Below are 27,529 nucleotides of genomic sequence, written 5' to 3'. Positions count from 1 at the left end.
GTAGAAAAACATTACATTGTAATCCACCACCTCAAAAACGTGCAATTTTCAACTTTTTTGATCACAATTAGGTTCATATTCTAGGGAAATATGTTGTTTAAGAAAAAGAAAAATTGTATCGATTACAGATAAAAATTGTGGCTTTGGTAATGCACACCAGCAACAAGTTCTGATGGCGACCGCCCTTGGACAGCAGCTACACTAATTCTGGTGGAACTGACTTTAAAATATCCTCCATGTTTAAGGAAATTCTAATTATTTCTTTTCTGTTAAAAAAAAAAAAAAAATCACGACAAACACTAAAATTTCAGCCTCCTAAACTGGGTTCCCCCCTTAAAGTGATATTCAATGAATCATAAACAGAGGTTATTGCAGAGTATCACATACATTTCGAGTGACTCTATTCCCAGTAAAAAAAGAGAACATTTTAAGTTAAAATGATTTAATTATTAAAATTAGCAAGAAATTTTAGACATTTTTTGTTATAACTTTACACACCTCCAAAACCAGGCTCACAGGCACACTCCAATTTCCGATAATGTTGTGGACAAACGTAACTCATTGCATCAGTTGTTATGCTGATAGCAAAAGTTTTATCAAGAACAATGAGATCAACACATTCCCCATTTATGCATCGATCTTTCGTGCAGCGATTTTCCATGACCTGATAAGCAAAACAATAAATTATTGTTAGACTAAAGTAAAAAACTTAAAATTACATACACATTTACGTACAAGTATACAGGCGCATGCACATACATATTATAATTTGTACCAATGTAATAATAATAAAATAAAAAAACAAGAGAAAATAAATTTAAAGAAAACTTTTCCAGCTAAAACACTATACATAGCCTACTGAATTAGCATTAAATAAAAATTCTCTCATCCACTTACTTTTACTACTTTTAAACCAACATTGGCTTCCAAAGTTTCTTTCTTCTCTTTAATTTTTGTTCGCACAAGATCTGCAGGATGAAATCCACTGGGACCAGCATGAACAGCAAATACAATATCTAAATCTTGTTGGGCACTACGCTGCCGACGATTCTTTTCTGGCAATACAGGCTGCAAGCTAATGATTTCAACATCCTTCATTCTAACATTCAAAACATTTCGTAGCCCTCGAAGAAAGCCCTTTTTATACGTCAAAAGGAAATCCTCTGGTGTTACATCATCCAGTCTTACAGCAACACTACTCTTAACTGCATCTGCAGTAATCATATTCACATCAACAGAAACCGTAGTGTAAGTTGTAAATTTGCCATCAGTTACACTCACATTGACCTCATATGATCCAACGTCTAACCCAGGCAAGGAAACGATGGTTCCATCTTCACGATCAATAGTAAATAAGTTCTGGTGCGGAGAGACTATATCATAAATCAATTTGTCATAAGGATCTTGATCAATGGCATGAATTCTGCCCATAACACCGCCAGGAAATTCATCAAGATAGGAACTTACAGTAACATCCAAAGGAGTAACAACAGGGGGATAACGACTTTCTTCTATAACAATTATATTCACCCATGTGTCACTGTATAAGGGAGGACTTCCACCATCAGCAACTCTAACTTGAAGTGAAAATTCACTCTGGTTTCTAACATCGAATTTGCTTGCAGTGCGAAGAGTTGCATCTTGCTGCACTACTCGGAATGCATTGTCTTCATTGCCTGATAAAATGTCGAAAATAAAAGGACCAGTGTTCGGAGGGGCGTCTTGATCTGTAACAGTGAACTTGAGAACAGTGAAGCCAAGTGGTTTCCCTTCCTAGAAGAAATAATAATAATAATAATAATAATAATAATAAATAAATAAATAAAAATGGTCAGCAGACAAGTTCAATGCAGTTAAAGATAAATAAAAATAGTAATGTACAGTTGCTGTAACAAATTTCATACAATAACATTTTAAAAGAAATCAATTCTATTTCATTCCTTTGTCTTTTTGAGGAATCAAAGATTGCTTATTGGTTTTTACAAATACAAATACAAAAGTGACGACCAGCAACAGGCTCTGGGCCCAGCTAGACTGGTCCTAGTCAATTTACAATCCCCAGTGAAGATCAATGGCCCTCTTAAAACTGTCTACTCCTTTGCTCATTACCACCTCTTCCGGTAAGCTGTTCCAAGGTTCCACTACCCTGCTAAAATAATAATTTTTCCTAATATCCAAGTTAGCCTGAGATTTAAATAGCTTAAAACAATGACCCCTTGTCCTGTTTTCAGTGCTAAACTTTAGCCCCGTAACATCTTTCGTTTTAATAAATTTAAACAGCTGAATCATGTCCCCTCGGTCTCTTCTTTGCTCAAGACTGTACATTTTAGCCTTCTAAGCCTGGAATCATAATCTAAGTGGGAAAGTCCACTTATTAGCCTTGTAGCCCGCCTTTGAACCCTTTCCAATACATTAATGTCTTTCTTAAGATAAGGAGACCAAAACTGAACAGCATACTCCAAATGGGGTCTTACCAAACTTCTATATAAGGGCAGAAGAACTTCTTTAGATTTATTTGAAATAGATCTATTGATAAACCCAAGCATCTTATTGGCTTTGTTGCTAGCAATGCTGCACTGTTGGCTAAACTTTAAATCCTGACTTATTAAGACCCCCAGATCAGTAACTTTGTCTGCCTGACTAATGACTGAACCTTGCAAATAATAACTTGTACACTTGTTTCGATGCCCTAAATGTAGCACTTGACATTTCCCAACATTAACAGCCATACCCCATTTATCAGCCCACTCCGTAATATGATCTAGATCCTCTTGCAGCTGATTTGCTTGTTCATCATTTTCTACAGTCCCCATAACTTTGACATCATCAGCAAAACAATTCATGTTCCCAGAAATATTTTTGTGAATATCGTTCATAAAGACAATGAACAAAACAGGCCCTGCAGGTTGGGCAGCATTCTGCTTCTTCTTTTTGAAAACCACTTCTTAAACGTTTGTATATATGATACACTTTCTTTTGAAGAATTGCCAGGAGTCCTGAACCACGACAGAAGCAAAAAATTGAGATCTTTTCAACAACCCTATTAAGCCTGCTCTCATCTTTGTAGGATTATAATGGAGAAAAAATAATTTAAAAAGGCAATTAATATTCTTTTGCAATTTTGGTAATGAAAACACTTGCACAATTGAATTTTTTTTAGAAAAATCAAAATATTTTTCTGCTTAAGAGGGAACTGTTTTTTGAGCTTCTAGTTAATTAGAACTGGAGTTATAAGAGTTTTTAATATACAGTCAGAGATTATGTTGTTGCAAGCAAAATTTATATTTTTCAAACTCCGTAGCTGCCATTTCAGAAAATTATTTAATCACTTACCATTTAGATTTGTGCTAATGTATGAAATTCTTAACATTTTTTTAGCATACAATATGAGGTTTTTCTGGCAGACAGGATGGATCGTCGTCAAGGATAACATTTATACAAATTTTTAGCAGTGTGCTGACAAATTAGTGGAATGTATGGTCAAAAATTTTCAATGCTTCTTATAATGCAAGGACAGAGACAGTAAACTAAAAGCTTGGAAACATGAAGTGACCCTTTTGAGACAGGTAGAGCTGTGAGTAATTTTGGCAGTTTGGAAAAATTTTGAAAATGTGATTGAAATAAAGATAATACCTTTTCTGCAGAATAACGGTCAGTTGTTGTACTTAAAGCATGGTATTGGGGAAAGTTGATCTAATGCAACTAATTTATTGTTTTTTCTATGATAAGGTAACTGTCTAACTATTACACTGCTGACAGAGTGGAGCAGTTGTTAGGTGTTGCTTTTTATACCCAAAGACATAGGTTCAAAGCTGGTTCCAGTAGTCCCCGGCTTCAAGAAGTAGAGAAATAGCAGCATCTATGTCAAGGCTGTCCAACTGGCCGCACGCGGGTCGCATACGGCCCGCCAACACATATTGTGTGGCCCGCCAACTTCTTATTCAGCATATTTCTTTTTTCAACATTTTATGGTATCAAGAAGCATCCGAGACTGCCATTCTTGGTCAAGCTGGCGTCTCCGAAATTTCCTATTGATCGCTCTTTTACTTCTTTCATTGTATTGGGAGAAAAAAATACAGGACATCTGAAGGTCAAGGTCAAGCAGTCCTATCCTGCACTCTGGTGTTCAAACGAATTCCTAAAAATAGTATTGCATCGCGTTGGCGGGGGGAGACAGGGACGGAAGAGCGAAACATTTCAGATAAGCAAAACCTGCCTGTAATTGGTTAAAAATAAAGATCCCCTCCCTCTTCTCACTGACTCTACGGCCTTTGTTGATTTCGAAAAAGAAATTGAGAGCTTGCTCTCGTTCATTGTTAGACCTTCTTCGGCTGGCAACGACAAACATCGTGGACATTTCTGCCCTCATAAATAAGGCGGATCGGCTTCAGTTTTCCCATTAAAATGTAAGCAAATCGTTTTGTAATCCTTCTGTTTCATTGTTTTATAATTAATAATTTAACTATTAATTGTTATTGTATCAGAGGTAAGAGGTTATTGTTCAACTTTTTCAAACTGCGGCCCGCCAGGTGATCAGTGACTGGAATTCTGGCCCATGGGCTCTTTTCAGTTTGACAGCCCTGATCTTTGTCATTGTTTTAAGCTCAGGCGAATCAGGAAATCAGGTAAAACTACTACTTTAGTAAGGTTGTGGGAACTTGGAACAGCTTACCGGAAGAGGAAGTAAGGAGTAAGGGGGGAGATAGCTTTAAGAGGGCCATTGATCTTCATTGGGGACTAATAAACTGACCAGGAGCAGCTAAGCTGGTCTCAGAGCCTGTTGCAGGTTATCACATTTGTATTTGTGGTAGGATGGCTATGCAGCATGTAAAATATACATTGAGTATTAGTTAAAATGCTCTTAGCAAAATTAAATTCCTAGTGCAGTTTTGCATTGAAGTCAGCCCAGGTGTAACCATTTGGTGGAGAAACTAGGCATCAAAACTCTCAAGGCAATGGCAATATGGCAATAGAGATGCCACATGAGAGAATGTATGCCACCTCTTGGGGAATCTGCTACATATGCAACTGGTGGAAAATCAATATTAACACCCATTATGAACAACAAACAAGGTTACTAAGGCTTCAAATAACAAAATGTATTTAGATGTTGTTTACATTGACTTTCGAAAAGTTTTCGATAAAATACACTTGTGTAGCTCTATATTATTGGATTAGGAGGGCATGAAGTTCAGTTAGAAATCAGATGGCTAGTGGGAAACAGAGAGTAGTTGTAACAAGTAATCATTTTTAGTGACCTGGTTTTAAGTGACATTCTACACGTTCAGTTTTAGGGCTCTTGGTGTACATTATTTTTATTAATGGATATTAGTGGAGGGTTTTCAGGGAATTTGCAGATGTCTAAGTTATGGGGATTCTTGACAATGAAGAATAAGATAAATAAATACCTTTGTGCGGAACAGAAAGTAAGACAAACAACGTTAGAAAAAGCACAAATTTGCCAATTACAGCAGACACATGTTTCGGCGTTACAGGGAACGCCTTTTTCAATGCAAGCTCATTATTTTTTGCATTGAAAAAGGCGTTCCCTGTAAGGCCGAAACACGTGTCTGCTGGAATTGGCAAATTTGTGCTTTTTCTAACGTTGTTTGTCTTACTTAATGAAGAATAAGTTTTACAAACAGGACTTTTTTTCTTTATATACAAATACTTCATTTATAAGAATTTCTTTCATTTGAACTTTTTCCTTCCTTTTTGTTTTTGTGGAAGTGATTAAAGAAATTCGTTCATTATTAACTGCCTATTGTTTTTACTTCATTTGCTCCTTTATTTATTTTGTCAGTTGAGCTTTGAAATTTAAAAATTGACATTTGGAGAAATGTTTCTATAATTCAGCAGTACAATTTGCTTTCCTTTTGCTTTTATGCTTAAATGGGGAGGGGGGGGGGGATCCATAATTTAAAATGTTCTCAGTAAAAAATTCACTAATATTCTGAAATTTCTAAAGACCTTTTCCACCAGTGTTTAAATATTCATTTCTCTTCATTCCTGATGCAAACAGAATACTCATATAAGAGCTACCATAAATTAAAATAATAAAAGCAACACTTCTATCTCCTACATGAATAGTATTTGCAATGTTCAAACTATTTTTATATTTTAGTACAGCTAAAACTACGACTAAAATTAACAGTAAGACTAAAAGATTAAAACTTTTTCAAAATCAAAAACTATACACACTTATATTCTTTAAAAAAACATCAAGTTTTAAGGGTAAATTTTTAAAAAAACATAAAGGAGGATGACTTTTTTAATACGTATGCAAATACATTTAATCAATTCATAATGCATGATAGTGCTGTGGAGGGATGGAAAAGGCATAGGAAAAAAGGATGACTTATTACTCACCCTTTTTCTACTTTTATCCAATTTGTCCAGCTAATTAAAGGATAGGAAAGGAGAAAAATATGATACAGAAACAAGCAAAAAAGCATGCTTTTTTTTGGAAAGAGTTTACACTAAGGTACTCAAGAATGGGTAAATAGACAAATGATTATTTCGATGTGATTAGCTTAGTGATGATTCATTTTAAGTTACAAAAAATGCAAGTGAAAACACTGATTTTACAAATGTTAGAAAATGTTCATGATGCAATATTGAATAGATTTTTGTAACTATTTTTTTATACAGAAGAACTCGAAAATGGCATTTGTACACATCACTTTCTGCTGATAATATTAAAGTCAATTGGTTTCAAAATTTAGTTCGAAGTCATTCGTTTTTACAAACACAATTAGCCATTCGAATATAAATTTACTATTCCACTGAATGCTGATCAATAAAGCTAAATTTTATTTCAGTAAAAAAAATCAAATTTGCTGCTTAAATGATTTTAATATTTCCTCCATTGTCTACAAACACATAAGCACAATTAAAGTAATAATTATTAAGCAAAGCAATATTTATACTTGATAAAAGAAACTTCTTATTTTTTTCCTCTCTTGGAAAATATATTGAATATTAGAAAAAATATAAGCAAGATATTTTGATCAGTTTTTATACAAATAAAAAAAAAATATTAGATGATATTTTATTATAAAACTATTTTTTTGCAAAAACTTTCGAAAAAACTTTAATAATGAAATCCACTCATGGAGGGAAAAAAAGGAAACACTTCTTCTATAAGTACTGTTTACACTAGGGACACATAGGCATGCAATACGTCAATTTATTAGGAATAACAGTGTAGGATGGTAATAACAAAACTTTGTCATCCAGCCATTTTCATGTTAAAATGAGCATCAACTTTAAAATGTCAAATATTTTCCTAATAATTTTCCCTTTTAATATCATAGATTTGTAGTCAGCATTAAAATTTAACGTTGTAGTATAATTTTGGTGTCATGTGGTTCGGTCATTGCTTTACGATTAGATTAAAAATACATCACATAATGCTAAAATGTGTTTGACACTTATAATTCTTGTAACATCTAAAGTATCAGGGTTATGGTACTGGTTACTTATAAACAACTATGAACTAATCAAAAATAAAAACATATTTTGAACAATTATAAACATTAATTTAGTTTTTGTTATGAGTTATGAAATTGCAATTTGAATTTTTTTTTAATTGGAAACAATTTTATATTTTGATTAAAAGTTAATTTGAAGGAGCTTTTGTATGGATACCCAAAATTTCAATAAAAAATGCTCTTTTCTTAAAGCTAAAAAATTCAATTTACTTAGATTTTAGGGTTTTAAACAGTAGAGAATGTAAAAAATTCTACCTCTAAAGAAAAATTAGAAAATCTCAACAAGCTCGTTAATTGATAGTACTTTGTGAATAGACATACAATCAGATTTGATATTTAGGTTAATTTGAGCTCCTGAATTCATTCAAGGTGTAGAAAATAGGGCATTTCAATCAGTGTTCATTTTGAAATGAGTACAGTGCACTATCAAAAAATCATTTTAATAAATTGAAAGAAATCTTAATTTGATGTTGATTTACTGTTTTTCTAGTGCACATGATAACTGAGTAATCAGGAGTACTGTATTTTTTTTTCTCAGTATTGTACAAAAATAATTAAAAATAAATACTATGAACTAAAATTAAATACTATAATAGTAACTTCAAAAATTACTTTTTCCCTTGAAAAAATAACAAATGAAACAAAACATATTGTTTTTGAAGGAAAATGAATATTTGGCTTTAACCATTTAAACATGAGAAATACTTTTTTAATGTTTAGAAGTAGCACAATATTTTTTGCCAACGTTTGCCAACATAATGCAATACTAATAATCTTTGTTGAAAATGTATCATGCATAAAATTACATTTTCATGCAGGTACATATTATTTGGTGATAGGAATTCATGCACATATATTGCAGTGTTTGTATTTACATTACCAACATGCTACTTGCAAAATCATTGTAGGATTGAACAAGAAAAACAAAAAACAATACAAATTTATCGCTTAGACTAACAGGAAAAACTTACTTGAACGATAGCAGTATAATTGTCTTCTGAAAAATGTGGAGGATTATCATTAATATCTGAAACTTCTATGTTTATGAAAGCAGAACTGGATAAAGGAGGTTTACCACTATCTACAGCACAAACTTCAAGAACATAATTTGAAACCTGAAAACAAAAAAAAAAAAAAAAAAGGAAAAATATTAATAAATTGTAAAAAGAAAATACATGGCTCTCTTAAAATGGCACATTCTGCTTCGCTGGCACAAATCTCGCCAAGAAAACTTAATTAACAACAGTATTAATATTTAAACAAGTTAATTAATATTAGTTTTAAGAATTCTACGTAAAAGGAAACCATTGAAGTTATTCTGTTCGGCCTTGATTGCACCATTTATGGCAATTTTATTTGTAGATTGTTGCTGTTGTTGTGTCTAATGACGTGCAGAGTGCGAAAGGTTTAGATGCCTCCAAAAGTCTTGATAACAAGATCTGCTAATTCTGGAGCCCGATGGCTGTACAGGATTTCAATTGGAGCACTATGTTTTGCACTATTCATTGGAATGGGAGTGCCATTGCCTCCAAAGAGGTTGGACTTCTGCCTGTTTGGACCGCGGGAGGTATTTTATTTCCTTCCTACCACTGGTTAGTTGTAGATTGCATGGCACTTTTCCAAAACGGAAAAGTGCCAAATATTTTTAAAAGATTTAAGAACTTTAATGCAGAATATTAATTATGGAAATGTTGCAATGCAGAAATATAAATACAAAAAATTAAGTAATTATAATATAAAATGTAAAAGATAACCTTTGATAACTTTTTTCAATAATCACACAAATTTAAGTCTCATACTATGTACACAAAAGTGATGACCAGCAACAGGCTCTGGGCCAAGCTAGGTTGGTCCTGTCCTAATAAATAATTTAAACATATAAATTGTACAGTAAATGCACTGATTCTAATCATGATGAATTAAAATGGTGCACAGGCAAGGGAAAACCTAGAGAAGGTTTTAAAATTACTAAAAAATTCTCAGTGACAACCTCAAGCTACTTAAGCAAACATGGAAATATTTCAATAAAATGTATATAAAATCATTGCAACACAGACATTATACAGTGTTAGCAAATCCCAAAAATATAATAATTCTGAAGGTAAATAATGCACTGATCAGCAGATCAGAAGTTTATCCAAAACGAAAAAAAAAAAATTTTTGCATAAACTACAAAGCATTTTTTTCCTATGCTATTTATTTTTCATAAGACTCGCATAGTGCAGCTTATTAGTTTTATATGATACGCAAATGTTTAAACTGATCCTGAATACAATAGAAAAAACCCTAAATATAAATACAGTTGGCTCTCTGTTTAACGACGCTCTATTTAACACAACTTTCTCTATTTAACGACAGCTTCTCACAATCCCAGATGGTTCACTATTATAGTGTTGAAAGCATTCTATTTAAGGATGATTTCTACATAAGGACGATTTTTTGAGGTCCCTTGAAAGTTGTTAAACAGAGAGCCAACTGCTCATCAAATCATCGAAAATACACAAATAATTAAAAATGTAAATCATATGGAACGGCTCAATTGATGGTAACCTACGACTTATCTCACGGATCACCAAGTTTCATTTCGTGGTGGTTCAAATCAGTTTTTAGTGGTCTTGGACCAGCGGACTAGTGGTGGTTTCGAGCGTTGATGATGGAAAGCAATGCATAGAAATTCAGTGGTAAAATAACTTACCTTTTCTCGGTCCAAACTGGAAGCTAAGGAAATGTATCCCATTTCTGGATCAATTATGAACTGGCCAAATCTATCACCTCCACAAATAGAATATCTCACTCTAGCATTTGGAGGGCTATCAATATCAGATGCAAGCACCTAAAAGTTACATAATTCAAAAAGTTGCAAGTTATTGACATAGCAAAACAGTAAATCATATTACATACATACCAAAGACTTTCAAAAAATATTTCCTTGAGATATGGGTCAAGGTACTTCAATATGCAAATATCCAGTGACAACATAGTCAGTTATTTAGAGATTAAAGAGAGGCTTCATTTTTATTGCCATTCAAAATTTCAACAAATACTTATCCAGGTAATAGGCACAGTTTTTAAGACGATCCCTGAAGAATATCTGTTTTAAGGAAATTTGATGCACATTTCCTGCAGAGATGATATTGAAAAAGCCAAACATATGCACTAAAAACCATCTATATAATCCACCTGTCTGGCAATCCAAACTTCTCCCTAATCCGATATGACATGAATGCAAGGAATTTTATATTTGGTCAATAACAATGCTGTTGAATATCCTAGCAATATTTTTGAAAGTCATAGTTATATTGTTGACTGTCTAAAGTCACTGTACATTAAATCAAGTAGAATGATACTTAATGATTTTTTTGAATTTACATTAAGTCTATGTTGTGAATGCAAAATACATATATTTAATCCCAGATAACTATTATTAATATTATAATTATTAACATAGGGAAGTCGTTACTCAGTTTAAGAATTTTAAATTTATAATTGAATAAACTGAGAATTCTGACCAGGAAACTACATGGCTAGTGTAATCCCAAAGAAAAAAAATGAAATAAGTCGCAAATGAAAGTTATAATTTAATTAAAATTTCTGACTTAGAACCATGTTTTTTCTTTGTGTATGTTGTGGAAAGTTAATAAACAAATTATAAAACACAAAGATAAACGCAATATGATACTGAACAAAAAATACCGAAGCATAGAAAAAAGGGCATCGAAAAGATTTCATGAATTCAAATCTGGTGCAGCAATTACAATGGTCAATCAATCTCTAGCGAGAAACAAAATTGAAAAGATGTTTGAAATAGGGGTGGCCAAATTTGCAATAACCTAGTATGGCATATCATGTTAGAGTATTGCAGTGCACTAAACTGGAAAGGAATAAATGAAATATTCTGCAACAGTCCAACAGTCCTGTAGCTTTGTTAATATTCAACATATAGAATATCTGATCAGTTTCGAGAACCTTCAATTTTTTGATAAATTTGGCAACTTTTTAAAAAATACTGCCCACTTTTTGCCAGATGTGGGCACAAGTGATTTATGCAGCAAAAAACAAATTTCACTATGCTCTTTAGATAGCTACCTATTTTTTATTTTTTAAAAAATATTACACTATGGTATGGTTTTCTGGTGCAGAGATAATTAAAAAAAAAATCCTTACTGAAATCCAACAAATATATTTACTTGAATTATTTTATCTGCTACTAAGGCATCTTCTCGTATCACAGCATTGTAATATTGTTGAGAAAATATTGGTGCATTATCATTTGTATCAGTGATCGTGATATTAACTCCAACTTCTGCACTAAGAGGTGGTGTGCCACTATCCACTGCTTTTACTAAAATGTAGTAGTTATGAACTGTTTCATAATCCAGGGAAGAAGAAATTGTTAGCATGCCTGCAATTAAAATGAAAAGAAATTATAATTACTGTTATGGAATAAAAAAAAAATATATATATACATACAAATTTATAATACGTATTGCAGACAGCATACAACTACTGACACATTATGAGAAATAATTTCAAATTAAGACCTAAATTCTGAACTTTAATTTTCCTCATAAGCAGGACACACAAAGAAATTTGAAATTGCAGAAATTTACAATTGTCCAACCTGCACATTGTGATGTCTTGGATTTTAACAACTGGTATCCAGAATTTTACAAAAAGACAAGCCTCAGCAAAAAATCCTATGGTAAAACTGTACCAAGATCAGAAAAGGTTTCTTTTCGAACATCAGATATCAGTATCTGAAATGCGAAGATTCTGACCCTATGATACTTACCACCAAATAAGAAGTTTTACCATTAATAGGAGGTTTAACTGAATTCCAATTCAGAGTAAGACACATACAAAAAAACTTGTCTTTGCCTGGTAAAGGGAATGTTTCTCAAAGACCAATACTAATAGGTAAAGTAGACAATATCAAAAAAAAAAATTGTCTCATTTCTCAGGAGCATCTGGCTGTTTGGCATACAATTATTACACAACCAACTGAAAATGAAATTGATTTGTAAGTTACACATTCTGGTGAATTTACCTTTGTATGCATTCGAAAATTATCTGGAATATTTGATATGAGATAATTAATCACACTTTTTTTTTCATTTTTTCTTTAAAAATTGAAAAACATTTCTGCATTTTATTTTAAAAAGGGACTTCTGCTGTATAAATAATTTCTTTTTTTGAAAAAGGTATTGCCCATAAAATTTGGTTTTTATACATTAAAATATGTATTTCAATGAGTAATATTAGGTAACAAAATTTGTACATTAAGATAAATTAAACTACAAGTTAGGAACTTTTTTGCCTCTCCTGTAAAATTACAAAAAACACAGTAGAAGTCTTCTTCTAAAATAAAGGGGTTCAAATGCGTCCAGGCCAAGCTTCACATAAAATACGTTCATAACTTATTTCTGTCTTTTGTTTTTTATTTAACTTGAACTTTCATGACACCACATGAATAAAAGCAATCTGTTTTTGAAAATTCAATGAATTTCATGTTTCATAACACATTTAAAAAAAATGTTTTTTTTGCAGGTAGGAGGGTGACACCACAAATTGCTGCCTTGAGTGACACACATACTAGGTATGCCACTGTTTGTATAGATACATTTACATATGAATAACATATAGTGTGTTCTAAATCTCAGCTTTTATGGTACACGATCACAAATAAGTTATGAATTATATTTACCTAATTTTGGATGAATTGCAAATACTTTTGATTTAGGGGACTGTATAATACTGTAAGTAATTTCAGCATTGACTCCACTATCTCGACTTGTAGCAGTAAGTTTTAAAATCTCAGAACCAACAGCAGCTGTTTCAGGAATAACAGCAAAATAGAATTTAGAAGTAAACTCTGGCGGATTATCATTCACATCTTGTAGAAGTACAAGCAGTGTGCAAAGAGTAGATAATCGTGGGATTCCATGATCGCTAGCTTGTACAGTCAAATTGTACATTGCTACTTCTTCACGATCAACCGGCTTATTTAAGCTCACTATTCCTGTTGTTTCATCAATTCTAAAATGGCTGCGAGCTGATTCAATCAAAAAGTAGCTTATCATTCTATTTGTACCTGCAATTTAAAAAAAAAAAAAAACATTAGTCAAATCTTTATAAAATGACAAAAATTTTGCACAAGTCAAAAAAAATCTCTAGTTTTAAACTGTATAACAAACTTTTATAATGGAAAAATAACTTGAAAAAATGAAGAAATGATTAGGAACAAAAAGGTATTTACCTCATGTCAAGAAACAATAAATTAATAAATACGTAAATAAATAAAACATAATTATAATCATAACAATTAAACAATAACAATAAATGAAATATCAATACAATAATGAATTCTAAAATTATATAAAAATGATACTGCTTAAAAAGCTGTGATTAAACACTGGCAATTATGATTTAATTTTGAAGTTGGTCAATATGACCCAGTTGATTGTTATACCTTCTGGCTCAGTGAGCTTGGTTGCCCTCCCCTCTTGTAGGGCATTTTTTTTGTTTTTTTTGGCATCAAAAATGTAAGAAATTATTTTTCGGCAAACAGCAACTAAATAATTATGTTTTGTTTAAATTAATTTTTCTTGTTTCTGGAGGTCCTTGCCCCCCAAATATATGTGCTTGACTAAGCATGAATTATTGAAGCTAACCCCCAAAATTGCCTTTTGCATATAAAAATATCTAATGTCTGAAATAAAAGAAAAGAAAATGATATTTCACTTAAATGAACTTCTAACTCATGCCACTACAAAGACGTTATTCAACATATTCCTAGTGGTGGCCATTTCACTATTTTTTTCTCAAAACTTTTTCACAACATTGGAATATATCATAGGATAATCAATTTTCCAGATAATTAATATCTTTGTTGATTTCCTCCTTATAAAACATTTTACAGAAACTTGTGTAGAGAAAATTTTGAAAGCAAATGCTTCCTCAAGTAGGCTCTTGTACAGGTTTCAAAGTATTGACATTAACTCCTTTTTTCAACAAACATTCATTTGAAGTGATAATAATATCTTCAATATTGATATAGAGATAAAGACTTTCATAAAAATTTCCCTAATTTCCTTTACAAACATACTGTGAGCTTCCCTGTTTAAAAATTTGCTTTGTTCATGAAACTAATGCCTTTCCCCCTTCTTTATGTGAAATATGAGTTGATTTTAAAGAGTAATTAGGTATGTTCATTGCTTTAAAAAATATATTTTGTTTGAAGAAGAAATAAAGGAGAAAAAAAAAAAAAAAAAAAAGATAGCATTTTGCATACATTTTGAAAATGTCTAGATAAATTACTTTTTGCAAAAATAGCACTTTTCCTTTCAGGAATTTTGATGACATGTGTACATCTTTTACATACATTTTAAAAGTTTGAAATGAAAAGGTGCTTACCAATATCTTTATCAGTCGCATGAACTTTAGTAATCAAAGTACCAACATCTGAATCTTCAGGAATGTCAACAGAATACAGCTCCTGAGAAAATTCTGGGGCATTATCATTTACATCACTCAAAAGAACTTCAATAACGCTGGTGCATTCCCATTCTGAACGTCCTTCATCTTGCACATGAGCTTCCAGCACATACCGAGATCTTGTTTCACGATCAATTAAGTGAGCTGTTTTTAAGTGACCTATTGAAAAAACGAAGTGCAACATTTTGTTATAGATGTATGATTTAAATAGCAATAACTTTAAAAAAAATCTTAAAATAATAAAATGACACTAAAATTATAAACAAGAAACTATCAAAAATTTAAACACCTCAAACATAAACACATGATTTTAAACACAAACATTTTGTGGAAAAATGGCAAGCTTTACTGTATTCTTACAAAACCGAAAGACAGAATTTGATTGTATCTATAAACATTTTTTCATTTATATCATAATTCTTTGAACAGTATATCAACATGACTTAGTTAAAATACCTTTTTACCACATGTAAAAACAAATAGCAGAGTACTTTTTGAAATGTTGAAGCAAATTTACTATATTAACTTCGTCCTTTATGTTTTAAACCATTCAATTTTAACAAAACTTTCATCTAATGAGCAACAGACAAAATTAGCGATGTTGAGATCAGATTCATATAATACAAAATATATGATTTGAAAAGTGAAGTATTAATGTTATTACTACAATGTAAGTCTAATTTTAGAAATCAAATGAGGCAGTGAAGAACAAAGGGATGTTAAGTGCATGCTTTAAAGTTTTGATCACAATGCATTAAAAATTCAGATCCTGGGTGAGGCTTCTATTGACATTTTTTTGTTATAAATCATGCTGTATAGTAGCATCTACCAGGGCTGATACCCCAAAGCAGAGGAGAATTTTCCTATCAGTTGTGTTGGTTATCTTCAAATCTTCAACTTTTGGCAGAAACATCCCTTTGCCCCACTGCCTCAAATTACCAAAGTATGACGAAAAGCAAGTTCTATTTATTTCAAAATTTTAAACTCTTAGTACACGAGTCATAAAAATCACCATCAAAATCTGAAAGCAAATACCAAGAGAGGAAAATGTTATTGATCTGGGTGGCTTAATAAATCAAGACTTCCAAGTTTAGTCAACAGTGCAGCATTGCAAGTAACAAAGGAATGTTTGGTTTTATCAATAGATCTATTTCAAACAAATTAAAGGTTCTTTAGTACAGGGTGGCGACAGGAACTGTGAAAAAAAGTTCCCTGACTTTTCCCTGATTTCCCTGATTAAGTTCACCAAATTTCCCTGATTTACATTACTAATGATAATAGTTTTCTTTCTTTGCTCTACTTGAAATCCATTGTATGTTTCTATAAAATGCAGTATTTTAAAGGTTTTAAGTTGTGTAAAGTTGTTGAACTAAAGATATATTTTTAAAAAATGCTACTTTTTTAATAAAATTGTTAAAAAAAACATAAAGTCAATTTTTTTGGGAAAAAACAAAACATACAAAAAGTATATTAAATTTTTCTACATGGAAAGATTACAGAAAATTTAAAAAAAAAAACTTTACTTCCAGAAACCACTTAGCATAAGAATTTTAAGAAACTATTAAAATTACTCTTAAAAACATGTGTATTTATGATAGAACTAAAAAGTAATTGAAATTATTTTGAACTAAGTTTTTAAACCCTATAATAATTGTTGCAAGAATAACAAGTAATAGTGAAAAAATAGAAGTAATGCAATTATTCTTATATAACTAATTGACATATTTATGCAAAACAGATGAAACCATTTGACATCCATTCATAGGGAGCTTTTCTCTAATCAAGAACATAGGTTTTAATGAATGAATACAGCATTTTAACAATAAAAAAATTAAGATATTTAATTAAGTACACAAGTTAACTCTATTTCAAATGATTTCAGTATGTAACGAAAAAAAATCTTAGATTGCTTTTGTAACAAACAACTTTGAAATGCAAGGAAAAAAAAGCAATTAGTTAATTTCAAAATACATAAAAGAAGAATACAACTTGGTTATAAAATAAAAGAATCATTAAAGTCTGAAGAAAAGAAAACCTTTATAATCTGCGGCAACAACAAATAGTATAACGGCAAAAAGCAAAGTTTTTTTTTTTTGATTGATTGAAAGTTCAATTTTAGCAATTAAATTAAAAATGCGTAGAAGTAATAACTTTTAAGCTTTTATCAGTATTAATTCAAAAACCAAAGTTTTCTTCTGGAAATCGTGATTACAGTACGCTAATTACTTCGAGACAGGGGAATAAAGGCGAAGGAGCTAAGGCATTAATGAAGGCTTCCTCTTTGCCTGTATGGTTTTTTATTTTACGTAGCATTGAAAGCGTAAAAGGAAATTTCAAGCTAGGTAAAATAAACAACCTAACAGACACAGAAGCAATCTGAGGAAGTTCATCCTGTGGTTAATAAGTAAGATTCAATACTTTGACATTGAGGAAAAAAGATGCACAAATATGCAGCAATGTATAATCACACCTCATTCATTTAACTTTTTTTTTTTTTTGAACAGATAATTGGCAAGAAATGCGTAGGGAATTAGAGTACTTAATTTGGTAAAGGAAAAAAAAAATTTTTCTTCATAAAATCAATTTTCCCTGATTTTTTGTTATTTTTTCAAAATTCCCTGATATTTCCCTGACTTTTCCCTGATTGATAAAGTTCCCTGACTTTTCCCTGATCTGTCGCCACCCTGTAGTAGGCTTGTGGGCACTTGAAACAACTTATCAGAAGAGGGTGTAATTAGCAAGGGGGTATATTTCTTTAAGAGGGCCATTGATCTTCACTGAAGATTAATAAATATACAAGGACCAGACTAGCTGATTTCAGAGCGTGTTGATGGTCATCATATTTGTAATTGCATTTGTATAATACTAATGCAATAAATAGACAAAAAATAGAGGTCTTGCAGGTTAAATAGACAGATGCTGCATGAAACCATTCAAGATTACAAAAATAAATGGTGCAGACCTGTCAAAAAATATTATGTAACAAGGGGAGGGGGGGGGGATTGAGATACAAGCATAAGTTACTGAAATTAAAAGTGGGAAAAGTGGGAAATTCTTAACCCCTTGGTTACACCATGCTCAAAAACCACACATAAACAGTAAGTTTATGTTTTTATGTTGAGAAAAGATAGTATAAATGATACTTTTTGTTATACATAGTTTTATTTAAAATATTTTAAACTTACAAACAAACAATGATAGCTAAATTAAAAAAAACCTAAAATTTCAAGAATCAAAGTATTTTTTAACTACCTGTGACAGGGTCAATGGAAAAATCCTGATGACCTTCGCCTGTTAGGTAGAAATAAAGCCTAGAATTTGCATAATTATCAGCATCTGTTGCTTCAACCTTAAGAATGTAAGTCTGCATTGGAATATTCTCAGAGACCATTTCTGTATACTTTGTCTAAAACATAATACCATCAATTAATACATATTTTTTAAAAAAAGAACATACAAAATTTTACCATAAGCATTATAAATAAATTTTTAACATTCATTGATCAACACTATTATTAACTTCTCTGTTTAATTAAAACACTAAAACAAAATTGCAATTTTCTATGCCATATCCATAATATTTGGAATTGGAAGAAGAAAATAAATTGTATCTGATACCAGCAGGGGTTAATAATGCTACATTCCGTGTACAGTAGAATTTTGCTTCTTAATCTATAACAATTCCTGATTGAGAAGAGTTATAATAAAATGCAGACGCAGTAGGCAAGAAGAAAACAATTTATTAGTAACACAAAAGATAGAACACTAATTTTTAGGAGATAAACACTATAAAACCGGTTGTAATACTTGAACTGATTTTTGACAAACTACTTCATTATTACAGGAAGAACTTTTAGCTATCTAAAAAATTCTTTCTTCACTTTAGTCGAATTTATTGAGAAATCCAAAATAGCATGATTCTACTGTATGCTGTTAAATTTTGTTTTCATTACAGTAAGAAGGTCCTAAATTTTAGATATGCTTCAAATGTGAACAAAGTGAAATATCAGCAAAACATTAACACATAATATTTTCTTTCAGTACAGAATTCTTTTTATCAAAATAGTTTTGGATAAGAGTGGAACAATTTGATCAATAATATGCAAGGATTTTATGAATGAAATATTTCAGACTATCAATTTTCTTTCTTTTGTGAGCAAAGAGATTTTTTTGGAAAATACAATTTGTACACAAGGCAATTCTATTTCTGATTGAGTATTTTTTAACTAAAAAATAGAAATAAATAGCAAAATTCAATTAAAAAAGATTTTAAAGAAATTGGTCTCACCTTTAAGCAAATAGGAGGGTTGTCATTAACATCTTCAACAACAATAGACACTATTGTTTCAGACACAAATTTTCCATCTGTTACCAAAACAGTCAATTCATAGTTGGCAATTACTTCTCGATCCAATGCTTTCTGAACTACAAGTTTCCCAGACTTAATAATCTTAAAGTGGCCCCGTGAATCTCCATTTATGATGTAAAAATCAACATCATTTTTTTCTTCGTCTTTGTCTTCAATCATCAGACTCACTACAACTGTACCACTGGGAGCATCTTCCTGAACTTCTCCATTATAATGCTTGGATTGGAACACTGGGGGGTTGTCATTGTAATCTCTCAGCTTGACGCTAACCCAAGCTGTTGCCATTCGGCGAGGTGGCGCCCGGTCATCAAAAACAACTACAGAAAAATTATAAAACGATGTTTCTTCCCGATCTAAGGAGACCATGGTAGACAGCCATCCATTGACAGTATCCAACTGAAAAATGTTGGCCACATAGTCGGCTTCTGGTCCAAAATGATATGACAAAACTTCACTGCTATCAGGATCTGTTGCAGATACTTTCAAAATGGTAGCACCAGGTTCTATATTTTCAGCTATAGATGCACTATAGATATCCGACTCAAATTTGGGATCATTGTCATTAACGTCTACAACTATTATGGAAATATCTACACATGAAGTACGAATAGGTAGATCAGTAGTTGAAGCTCTCACATTCAGATTATAAACAGCTTGCACTTCCCTGTCAATTTCTGATAGCAAGGTTATGTTGCCATATTTATCGATGCTAAACATTGACAGGTATAATTCAGCATTTGATCCTTTGGCTGCAACCGTAAAGGAATACCTCATGGGTCTTGTACAAGAAGCATTGACATGAGCAATGACTGTACCAATAGGAGAATTTTCAGGAATAAAAAAGTCATACTTAAAATGTTCAAATTTTGGATAATCTTCCTTGGGACTAATAAAAATAGCATTGACAGGAACAACTGTTTCCAAAGAGGGTACTCCATGGTCTTTAGCAAGAATGAAAAATTGGTAACCATAATTTTCTAAAAAAAGAAACAAAAGCAAAAGGTTAGCATAGATATAAATATGAGAACCAACCTTTAACAGATGAATTTTTCAAAAAAAAAAAAAAAAAAAAAAAATCATGTTTTCCAAGCATTAGAACTACAAATAGCATAAAGGAATAGAAATTGAGAACAAAGACATCAGTATGGACCAGCAAATTAAGACATTAAAGCAATTTTTATGAACAACAGCACAACAGGAGGTACCCAACTCACTCAATTTTTATGAACAACAGCACAAAAGGAGGTACCCCTCTTGGTTTTGAGATAAAAATGCACTGTACATGATGAAGTCATTGCTTCAATTTTTAAAGTCTTCTCAATTTTGGAAGTAATTCAAGTGTGCAAGATTTCAATATAATCTTTGACCCAAATTCTGAATGATTTCACTTATAGCCCCAGTTGTTCAGTATTCTTGGCTTGGACTTCCCCCTTGATGAATGTCTCACTATCTTCACTCAAAAATTCATATCAAATTAGTTTATATACAATTTAAGGACATTTCCTAATTGGACCTACTTCTCCAAGGCAATCCATAATTCAAAAGGAATCTTATTAGTCTCAGACTTTAAATCTGCTCTCCAAGCCATTTTAAGGGGCAAATCCCAACTCACTCAAGATATCATCCTGCTGTTGAACACAATAACAATAACAAAGAAAAACAAAGTAACAAATTTTATGTTAAAAAAATGCAAAAACAAACCATGACCAGTAGCAGCTTTTCTTAAATAAACTTCTCCTGTGTCATGTGTGATGCCAAATAACTCAGAGATTTTGCTGTTATTGGATTTGTATAAGGAGTAATCGATCACAGCTGAAAAGCTGTCATCGCTATCAATGGCATGTATCTGGAAAGAAAGAAGAATAAAAAGCTCAAATATATGAATATAAAGCAATCTTATGTGCAAAATACATCAAATGTACCTTACTTTTAAAATAGTTGTTCCAACGGTCATATTAACAGGAATAGTGGCAGTATATTCAGATACAGAAAACTGAGGGACATTATCGTTTTCATCAGTGATTGTAACTCTAACAACAGCAAAACCACATCGTCCACCGGCGTCTGAGGCAGAAACTGTAATTTCATATAAATTGCGCTCTTCACGGTCAAGGGGAGTCTTGGTGAAGAGTTCACCTGAAAATTAGAACAATTTTGCATTGTAACAAAAAAAAAAAAAAAACTGTGTCATCAGTGCTTATTGGGTAAAATCGGTGATTTTTCTTTTTGAGATGCAAGTTAAAATATGCAGTGTAATATTGAAAACTCAAGATAGAAATTTGGCTTAAAATAAGATGAACTTGGGGTACTCTCAAAACAATTTTTGATTTCTTGTGCTCTATTTTTCTAGATTAAAAGCACTGGTATAATTTAAAAAAGAAATTTAGATAGAATAAAATTATTTTAAATTCGTTAATAAAAGGAAAAAAAAAGTCCTGTCACTTTAAAATTCTATGCCCAAGGCACAAGTACTGGGTGCTCATGTTATAGTCAGGACCTGAATACACACACACACAGTGCTAAATAGATAAAAGTAAATTTTCTGCTTTCAAATTGTTTGGAAAAAATCAGTCATGATTAAATATAATGGTAATATGTTACAGTTCTCAACAAGAAGAGTATTCTTTATGAGGAAAATTCTTAAGCTTGGTTTCTAAATGAATGTTTTGAGAATTCTGGAAACTTTGGAATAGGATAAATGATATGTGACTATTGTAAGGAAGAAATATGCTCATTAAACACAATTTAGTGTATTAATGCACTGCTGAAGAACCTCAAGAAACAAATTGCAAACAAAATTATAGAAAAAAAGTTTTAACAAATCTGAAAAGTGAAGAAGCACTGGTGACTCTGCTTGGAAGAATCACCAGTGGAGCTAAACTACCCTGCTGAAACTTTTGACTAAACAGCCTCATACCTGCACATTAACAAGCAAATCAATCGTTATCTATGGGAAATTTTCAAGATTTATAAAAGTACGAAAATCTTATCACCTGCTTTGGTTAAAATTAGAACAATATTTTCATTCAAACACTGACTGTAGAAAAAAAGTTAGAATAACATATGGTATTCAATAAATAAAGGAATTCAGATAAAATGCATTGATCCAAGAGGATTTTGGAAAATGATTTGATTGGATTTAAGTTACAATGAAATTCAATAACGACAGGCTGATAAGTGCTTTCCCAATGGACAACAACAGCATTTTTTGTTTTTAATTTTAGTACAATCAGAATGACCTAAAAACAACAGAAAACATTTTTGGTCTCATCTCAGAGTGATGTTTTAAAAGTTATTTACAGCTAAAAATATATCAGTTTCATTTTCCGCTGAAACGGGGAGCCATGTGACTCTCCGAGAAGTGATGCGGGATGTGCCTCGCTTCGCAATTGCTTAGCATCTTTCTTCTATGTCTGTGTGCTCTAGTAGGGAGTTTTAGATATTTCTGTGTTTAGTTCAGGTAATTATTTAAGCAATTTTTGTATTTATTTTTCTGTCGAAAATATGCTTTTTTGTGATTATTACATGGGTGAATGTTATCAGTTTGCAAACCACATTTTAACTTCAAAAAAAAAAAAAAAAAAAATCTACTGTTTATTCAGAAGGAACTGTTCCATTCTTTCCCAGCGCTTGCTTGCGCTATTGTTAAAATTTTCAAGAATTCTCCCAATTTACCCTAGGGAAGCGAAGAATGTACAGATTAAAGGGGAATGACATTTTCCAGGAATTTTGAGAGATTACACACCTGTAGGTGGTCAACAGTCACTTGAGACATTTGTTTTAGATGAACAGAAGGTATCACATAAACATGAAACATGAATCAAAGAATTGATCTTAATATGTCCTTGAATATTAAACATTTCCTCGAATTATTATAGTCAAGGTATTGATCTTGCTTTGAAAGCATATTAATGCGGACAGAAATTCAATTAATTTCATACATTAAATATAGAAGTTATTTCAAGAGTTATGAAAAGTTATTTGACAACTTTTTTTTTTCTTTTTATGCTCAAAAATAAGAAAGAACTACTATCCCTTTTTTAGTAACAAAAAAAAAAAAAAAAAAAAAAAAGACGTGCATGCTTAATTTTGTTTAAACATTGATATATACAAAAATTATTTTTATAATTTATATATCCTACGTTTCATTGAGGTTATTTATTTTTCGACAATAACTTTTTTAGGCCCTTTCTTACAATTTTATAAATATTAATTTGTGTCCTTTTTTTTTTTTTGTATTAATGTTAAGAACCGAAAACAATGTGTAAAAATTATTTTAAAGAAATTATAATACCGTAAAATTACTCAAGCTTAAAGTTATATTTTCATTCAATTTTAGTTTTTCTTTAAAATTATTATTATTAGTATTATTTTAAAATTGATATTTCCAACAAATACGCTTAGGGTAAATTTGAATCAAAAAAAAAAAAAAAAAAAAAGCCCTATTTAAATTTTCTATAAGCTTGGAAATATAGACTCTGTAAGAACACCAAAATATTTACTACATATTTTTACAAAAACATTTTAAAAATGAAACAGTATTGTACTTATTTTTGTTCTTATATCCTTTGTCCACAATCTGTAGCTTTTTTTGAAGAAGTTAAACATTTTAAAAAGAAATTGAACTAGAACTGATTGAAATGTCACATTTTGCATCAAACAACATCTCAGATATTCTAATGTACCTTTTCCATAAATTATCTCTTTTTTTCGCGTACATGTTTTTGGCATTAAAAAAAAGTGTGTAGTTTTTATTAATTTGCTTACAAATTTTTTCTGGGTTAGCAGCAATATTGAAAAGGATTTTGAAGTTAATCAGTGCCATAAATTTTCAAATTAAACTTTAAAAACATTGTATTTGAATTGAAATGGAAGATTAAAATCGCATGCGTGCTGCATTCCATTCACGTTTGGTCAGTCAAACCACGAACTTATGAATTCTACAGCCCATCCGCTTCTATTTTCTCATTTATAGTAATTATCCCGACTTATTAGGCGCTAACTTAAAAAATAACACCTCTGAGCTTCCATATACATCTCCGATTTCAGCTGGGGAAAAAAAAAATGCTGGTTTTTAACATTTATTTTCTGCTACTTATAGATGTAGGATTTCTAAAGTCCTTGTTCCATTGCACAATAATCTTTGAAAATCAAAAATGTATTCAAAATATTAAATCTACGTAACAAAATAAAGAAATTTAGAGGAACATCAGCGTTAAACTCCCATTGAAAAACATATTGCAAGGAGGAAGGGCGTGGTGCACTGTGGCACAAATGATGTAAGGCCAATCAGGAGTCGTTTCTTCTCGCGGCACTTTTAGGGCAATTAGAATGCTTAATAAGTAATTAATGAATTTTTTGTGCGGAAAAAGAATTGGATTTTCGGATTCAGGAGATCATTTTTGATAAGTTAGCATAAAAATTTGCAAAATTTACGAGATGCTGTTGTTGTCTATTAAATACTATAAAAACATTTTCAGTTAAAATGAATTTATGTTTCAGTAAAGTTACTTCAAGCTCAGATTTAATTGCCAAATTACAATTAATAAAATATTTTCTAATTGCTAAGTGAATTAAAAAAGATAAAAAGCCATCAATCAATTATCAAAATTTGCAAGACCAGTAGACAAGATCTATAAATTCTATTTGAAATAATATTTTTTTCTTACCAGTTTCAGAATTAATTTTAAAAAATTTCCTAAATTCTTTGCTTTCGATGCTGTAAGTGAATTGACCATAATTTCCAATGTCTTTATCAGTTGCAGAAATCGTTGCAATAACTTTTCCAGCAGGGGCATTTTCCGGTAAAGCAACAGGATAGATATTGTGTGATAAATGTGGGGAATGATTGTTGGCACCTTGAATGCTGACATACACACTAGCATATGATGAATGAACTCCATCTGTCACTGATACGTTCAAAATATAACTTTTTTCAAAGTTGAATTGATGTAGGTTGGATAAGTTAATTATTCCTGAAAAAGTTAACAAAAACATATAAAATATAGAGGGAGCACAACATTACAGATTACAAAATAAGTTAAATTAGCTATGTTCGCAATGTTTTTAAATTTCAATTTAGATATTCTATTTTACTATAGCTAAAATGTATTTTTTTTTTGTTTTATGAGGGGAAAATAAATGTATCTGAGTCTCTGGGTGCAGTTTCGGGCTATTAATATATATGAACAAATAAACATGCAACTGCTTGCTCATGTTATTCATGATTCACAATATACCACGACTAACCAAAATGTAGATTTAGTTTTTGTCAGCAGAAGTAATGGTGGGGCAAGCATGGCCATGTTGATGTCCGAGTAGGTGTTTAATTATTTGGCACCCAGCTGTCTCAGTATGAGGTTAGAACCATTTCTTGTTGTTATTTTTAAATAATAAGCAACGAGGGATTCACATTGCTGATCTTTACTAATAATAAAGCTGAAAGTCTCTCTGTCCGGAGGATGTCTGGATGTCTGTAGGATTTCTGTGATGCGCATAGCGCTTAGACCGTTCGGCTGATTTTCATGAAATTTGGCACAAAGTTAGTTTGTAGCATGGGGGTGTGCACCTCGGAGCTATTTTCTGAAAATTCGATGTGGTTCTTTTTCTATTCCAATTTTAAAAACAAAAATATAAAATGGAAAATTGCGAAATTATCATAACGTGGAACCGTAACATGGGCACAAGCCTATTGGCAAGATACGAAATTATCATAACGTGGAACCGCAACATGGGTACAAGCCAATTGGCGAGAACATTCACCATACATTATTTGTAAATATACAGGCGAACCAAAAGACCTTTTATTTTTTCTATTACGGGCAAAGCCGTGTGGGTAACACTAGTTTAAAATAAGTCAGATGAAGAGAAAATATCCATATATTTTATTCATTGATTAAACAAAGAAAAAAGTTTGCAAACAAAATAATATTTTACTAGTACTTTCAAATTTAAAGTAAAGACTTTAAAAATTTTATTTTTTCAGAAGACAAAGGAAAAGGGTATAATATCTGATATACCAGGGGTTACTGTATTTTTGTTAATAACAAATACTAGCTTGATAAAACTGAGAATTGTTATACCTGTACTGTCTAACCAGGGATTGTATTGAATTGGCAAACATCCAGTTAAAATGAGTCTGTCTAAATGAGGGGGAAAAGTAATAATTTGATGCTCGTGTTCCACTCATTTGAATGAGACTCTGCTTAATTTAGAGGCTAACATACATCTGCAAAAACTGACATCCCTAAAAACTAATAGATGCCTCCTTTTCTGCCTCTAAATTGGATGTTTGGTTTTCCATACAATCTGTGGTCAAACAGTACTTAACTATTTTGCAATGCATATTTTTTAAAAAGAAGAACTTAAAGGTAATAATATAGTTTTGTAATACCTGTATGGCGATTGATTGAAAACGATTGCATTTCATTGCCATCAATTATAGTATACTCCAATTTTGATTCGTCAGATGCATCAGGATCGGAAGCCATAACCATTGTAATAAACTGCCCTCTTTTAACCTCTTGGTTAACAGTGCACTTATAATATCGATGATCAAATTCAGGAGGATTGTCATTCATATCAATCACTCCGATCCAAACATGAGCAGTGGAACTTAAAATTGGATGTCCTCCATCAGTAGCCATAACTGTAAAATGATGTTCTCGTTGAATTTCATGATCCAGAGGTTGTTTTATGTAGATAGTACCATCTGTGGGATCAATCTGGAAATGGGATGTTGCATTTCCAACAATATGGTACTGAACGTGCTGAGAAGCTACGGTATCCCGATCTGTTGCCTTAATTTGTAATACTGAAGCACCAAAAGGAGCTGCTTCGGAGACAGTTGTGTTGTACAATGGTTGTGTGAACATAGGAGGATTGTCATTGACATCTTCAACATTGATTACAACCCTAACGTCAGAATATATTCCACTGACAGCATCTGTTGCTCTCAAAGTTAGTTGGTATTTTGGAGTTGTTTCAAAATCCAGGTCCTCCACAGCATAAAAAATACCTAATTGAGTAAAGAGAACAAATTAATATGGTAAATTTAAAAATAAAATTGATTAGTATGCATCATTTTGAAACTAATTTCATTTTTAAAGAAGAGAAATTTTACTTCTGCTATCTCAAAGACTAAAATTGAAAAAAAAAAAAAAAAATTAAGAGG

The 27,529-nt window shown here is 31.5% G+C and overlaps 1 protein-coding gene across 1 annotated transcript in view; it reads right to left on the bottom strand.

Moving 5' to 3' along the window:
- LOC129217846 (fat-like cadherin-related tumor suppressor homolog) overlaps window positions 1–27,529 on the bottom strand; it is an 82,762-nt gene that overhangs the window by 14,628 nt on the left and 40,605 nt on the right. The window contains exons 8-20 of the mRNA XM_054852182.1: window positions 26,750–27,373; window positions 25,026–25,331; window positions 21,284–21,492; window positions 21,058–21,202; window positions 19,276–20,333; window positions 18,240–18,393; window positions 14,907–15,146; window positions 13,198–13,584; window positions 11,681–11,895; window positions 10,189–10,326; window positions 8,465–8,608; window positions 898–1,773; window positions 499–664 (exon numbers count right to left, since the gene is read on the bottom strand). Of these exons, the coding sequence (XP_054708157.1) occupies window positions 499–664; window positions 898–1,773; window positions 8,465–8,608; window positions 10,189–10,326; window positions 11,681–11,895; window positions 13,198–13,584; window positions 14,907–15,146; window positions 18,240–18,393; window positions 19,276–20,333; window positions 21,058–21,202; window positions 21,284–21,492; window positions 25,026–25,331; window positions 26,750–27,373 (4,662 nt within the window). The remainder of the gene's footprint in view (window positions 1–498; window positions 665–897; window positions 1,774–8,464; window positions 8,609–10,188; window positions 10,327–11,680; window positions 11,896–13,197; window positions 13,585–14,906; window positions 15,147–18,239; window positions 18,394–19,275; window positions 20,334–21,057; window positions 21,203–21,283; window positions 21,493–25,025; window positions 25,332–26,749; window positions 27,374–27,529) is intronic.

This window comes from Uloborus diversus, chromosome 1 (genome assembly GCF_026930045.1).
Source record: "Uloborus diversus isolate 005 chromosome 1, Udiv.v.3.1, whole genome shotgun sequence".
NCBI classification, from domain to species: domain Eukaryota; kingdom Metazoa; phylum Arthropoda; class Arachnida; order Araneae; family Uloboridae; genus Uloborus; species Uloborus diversus.
The sequence above is the reverse complement of the archived record's forward strand: the minus strand, read 5'-3'. Positions and strand labels throughout refer to the sequence as shown.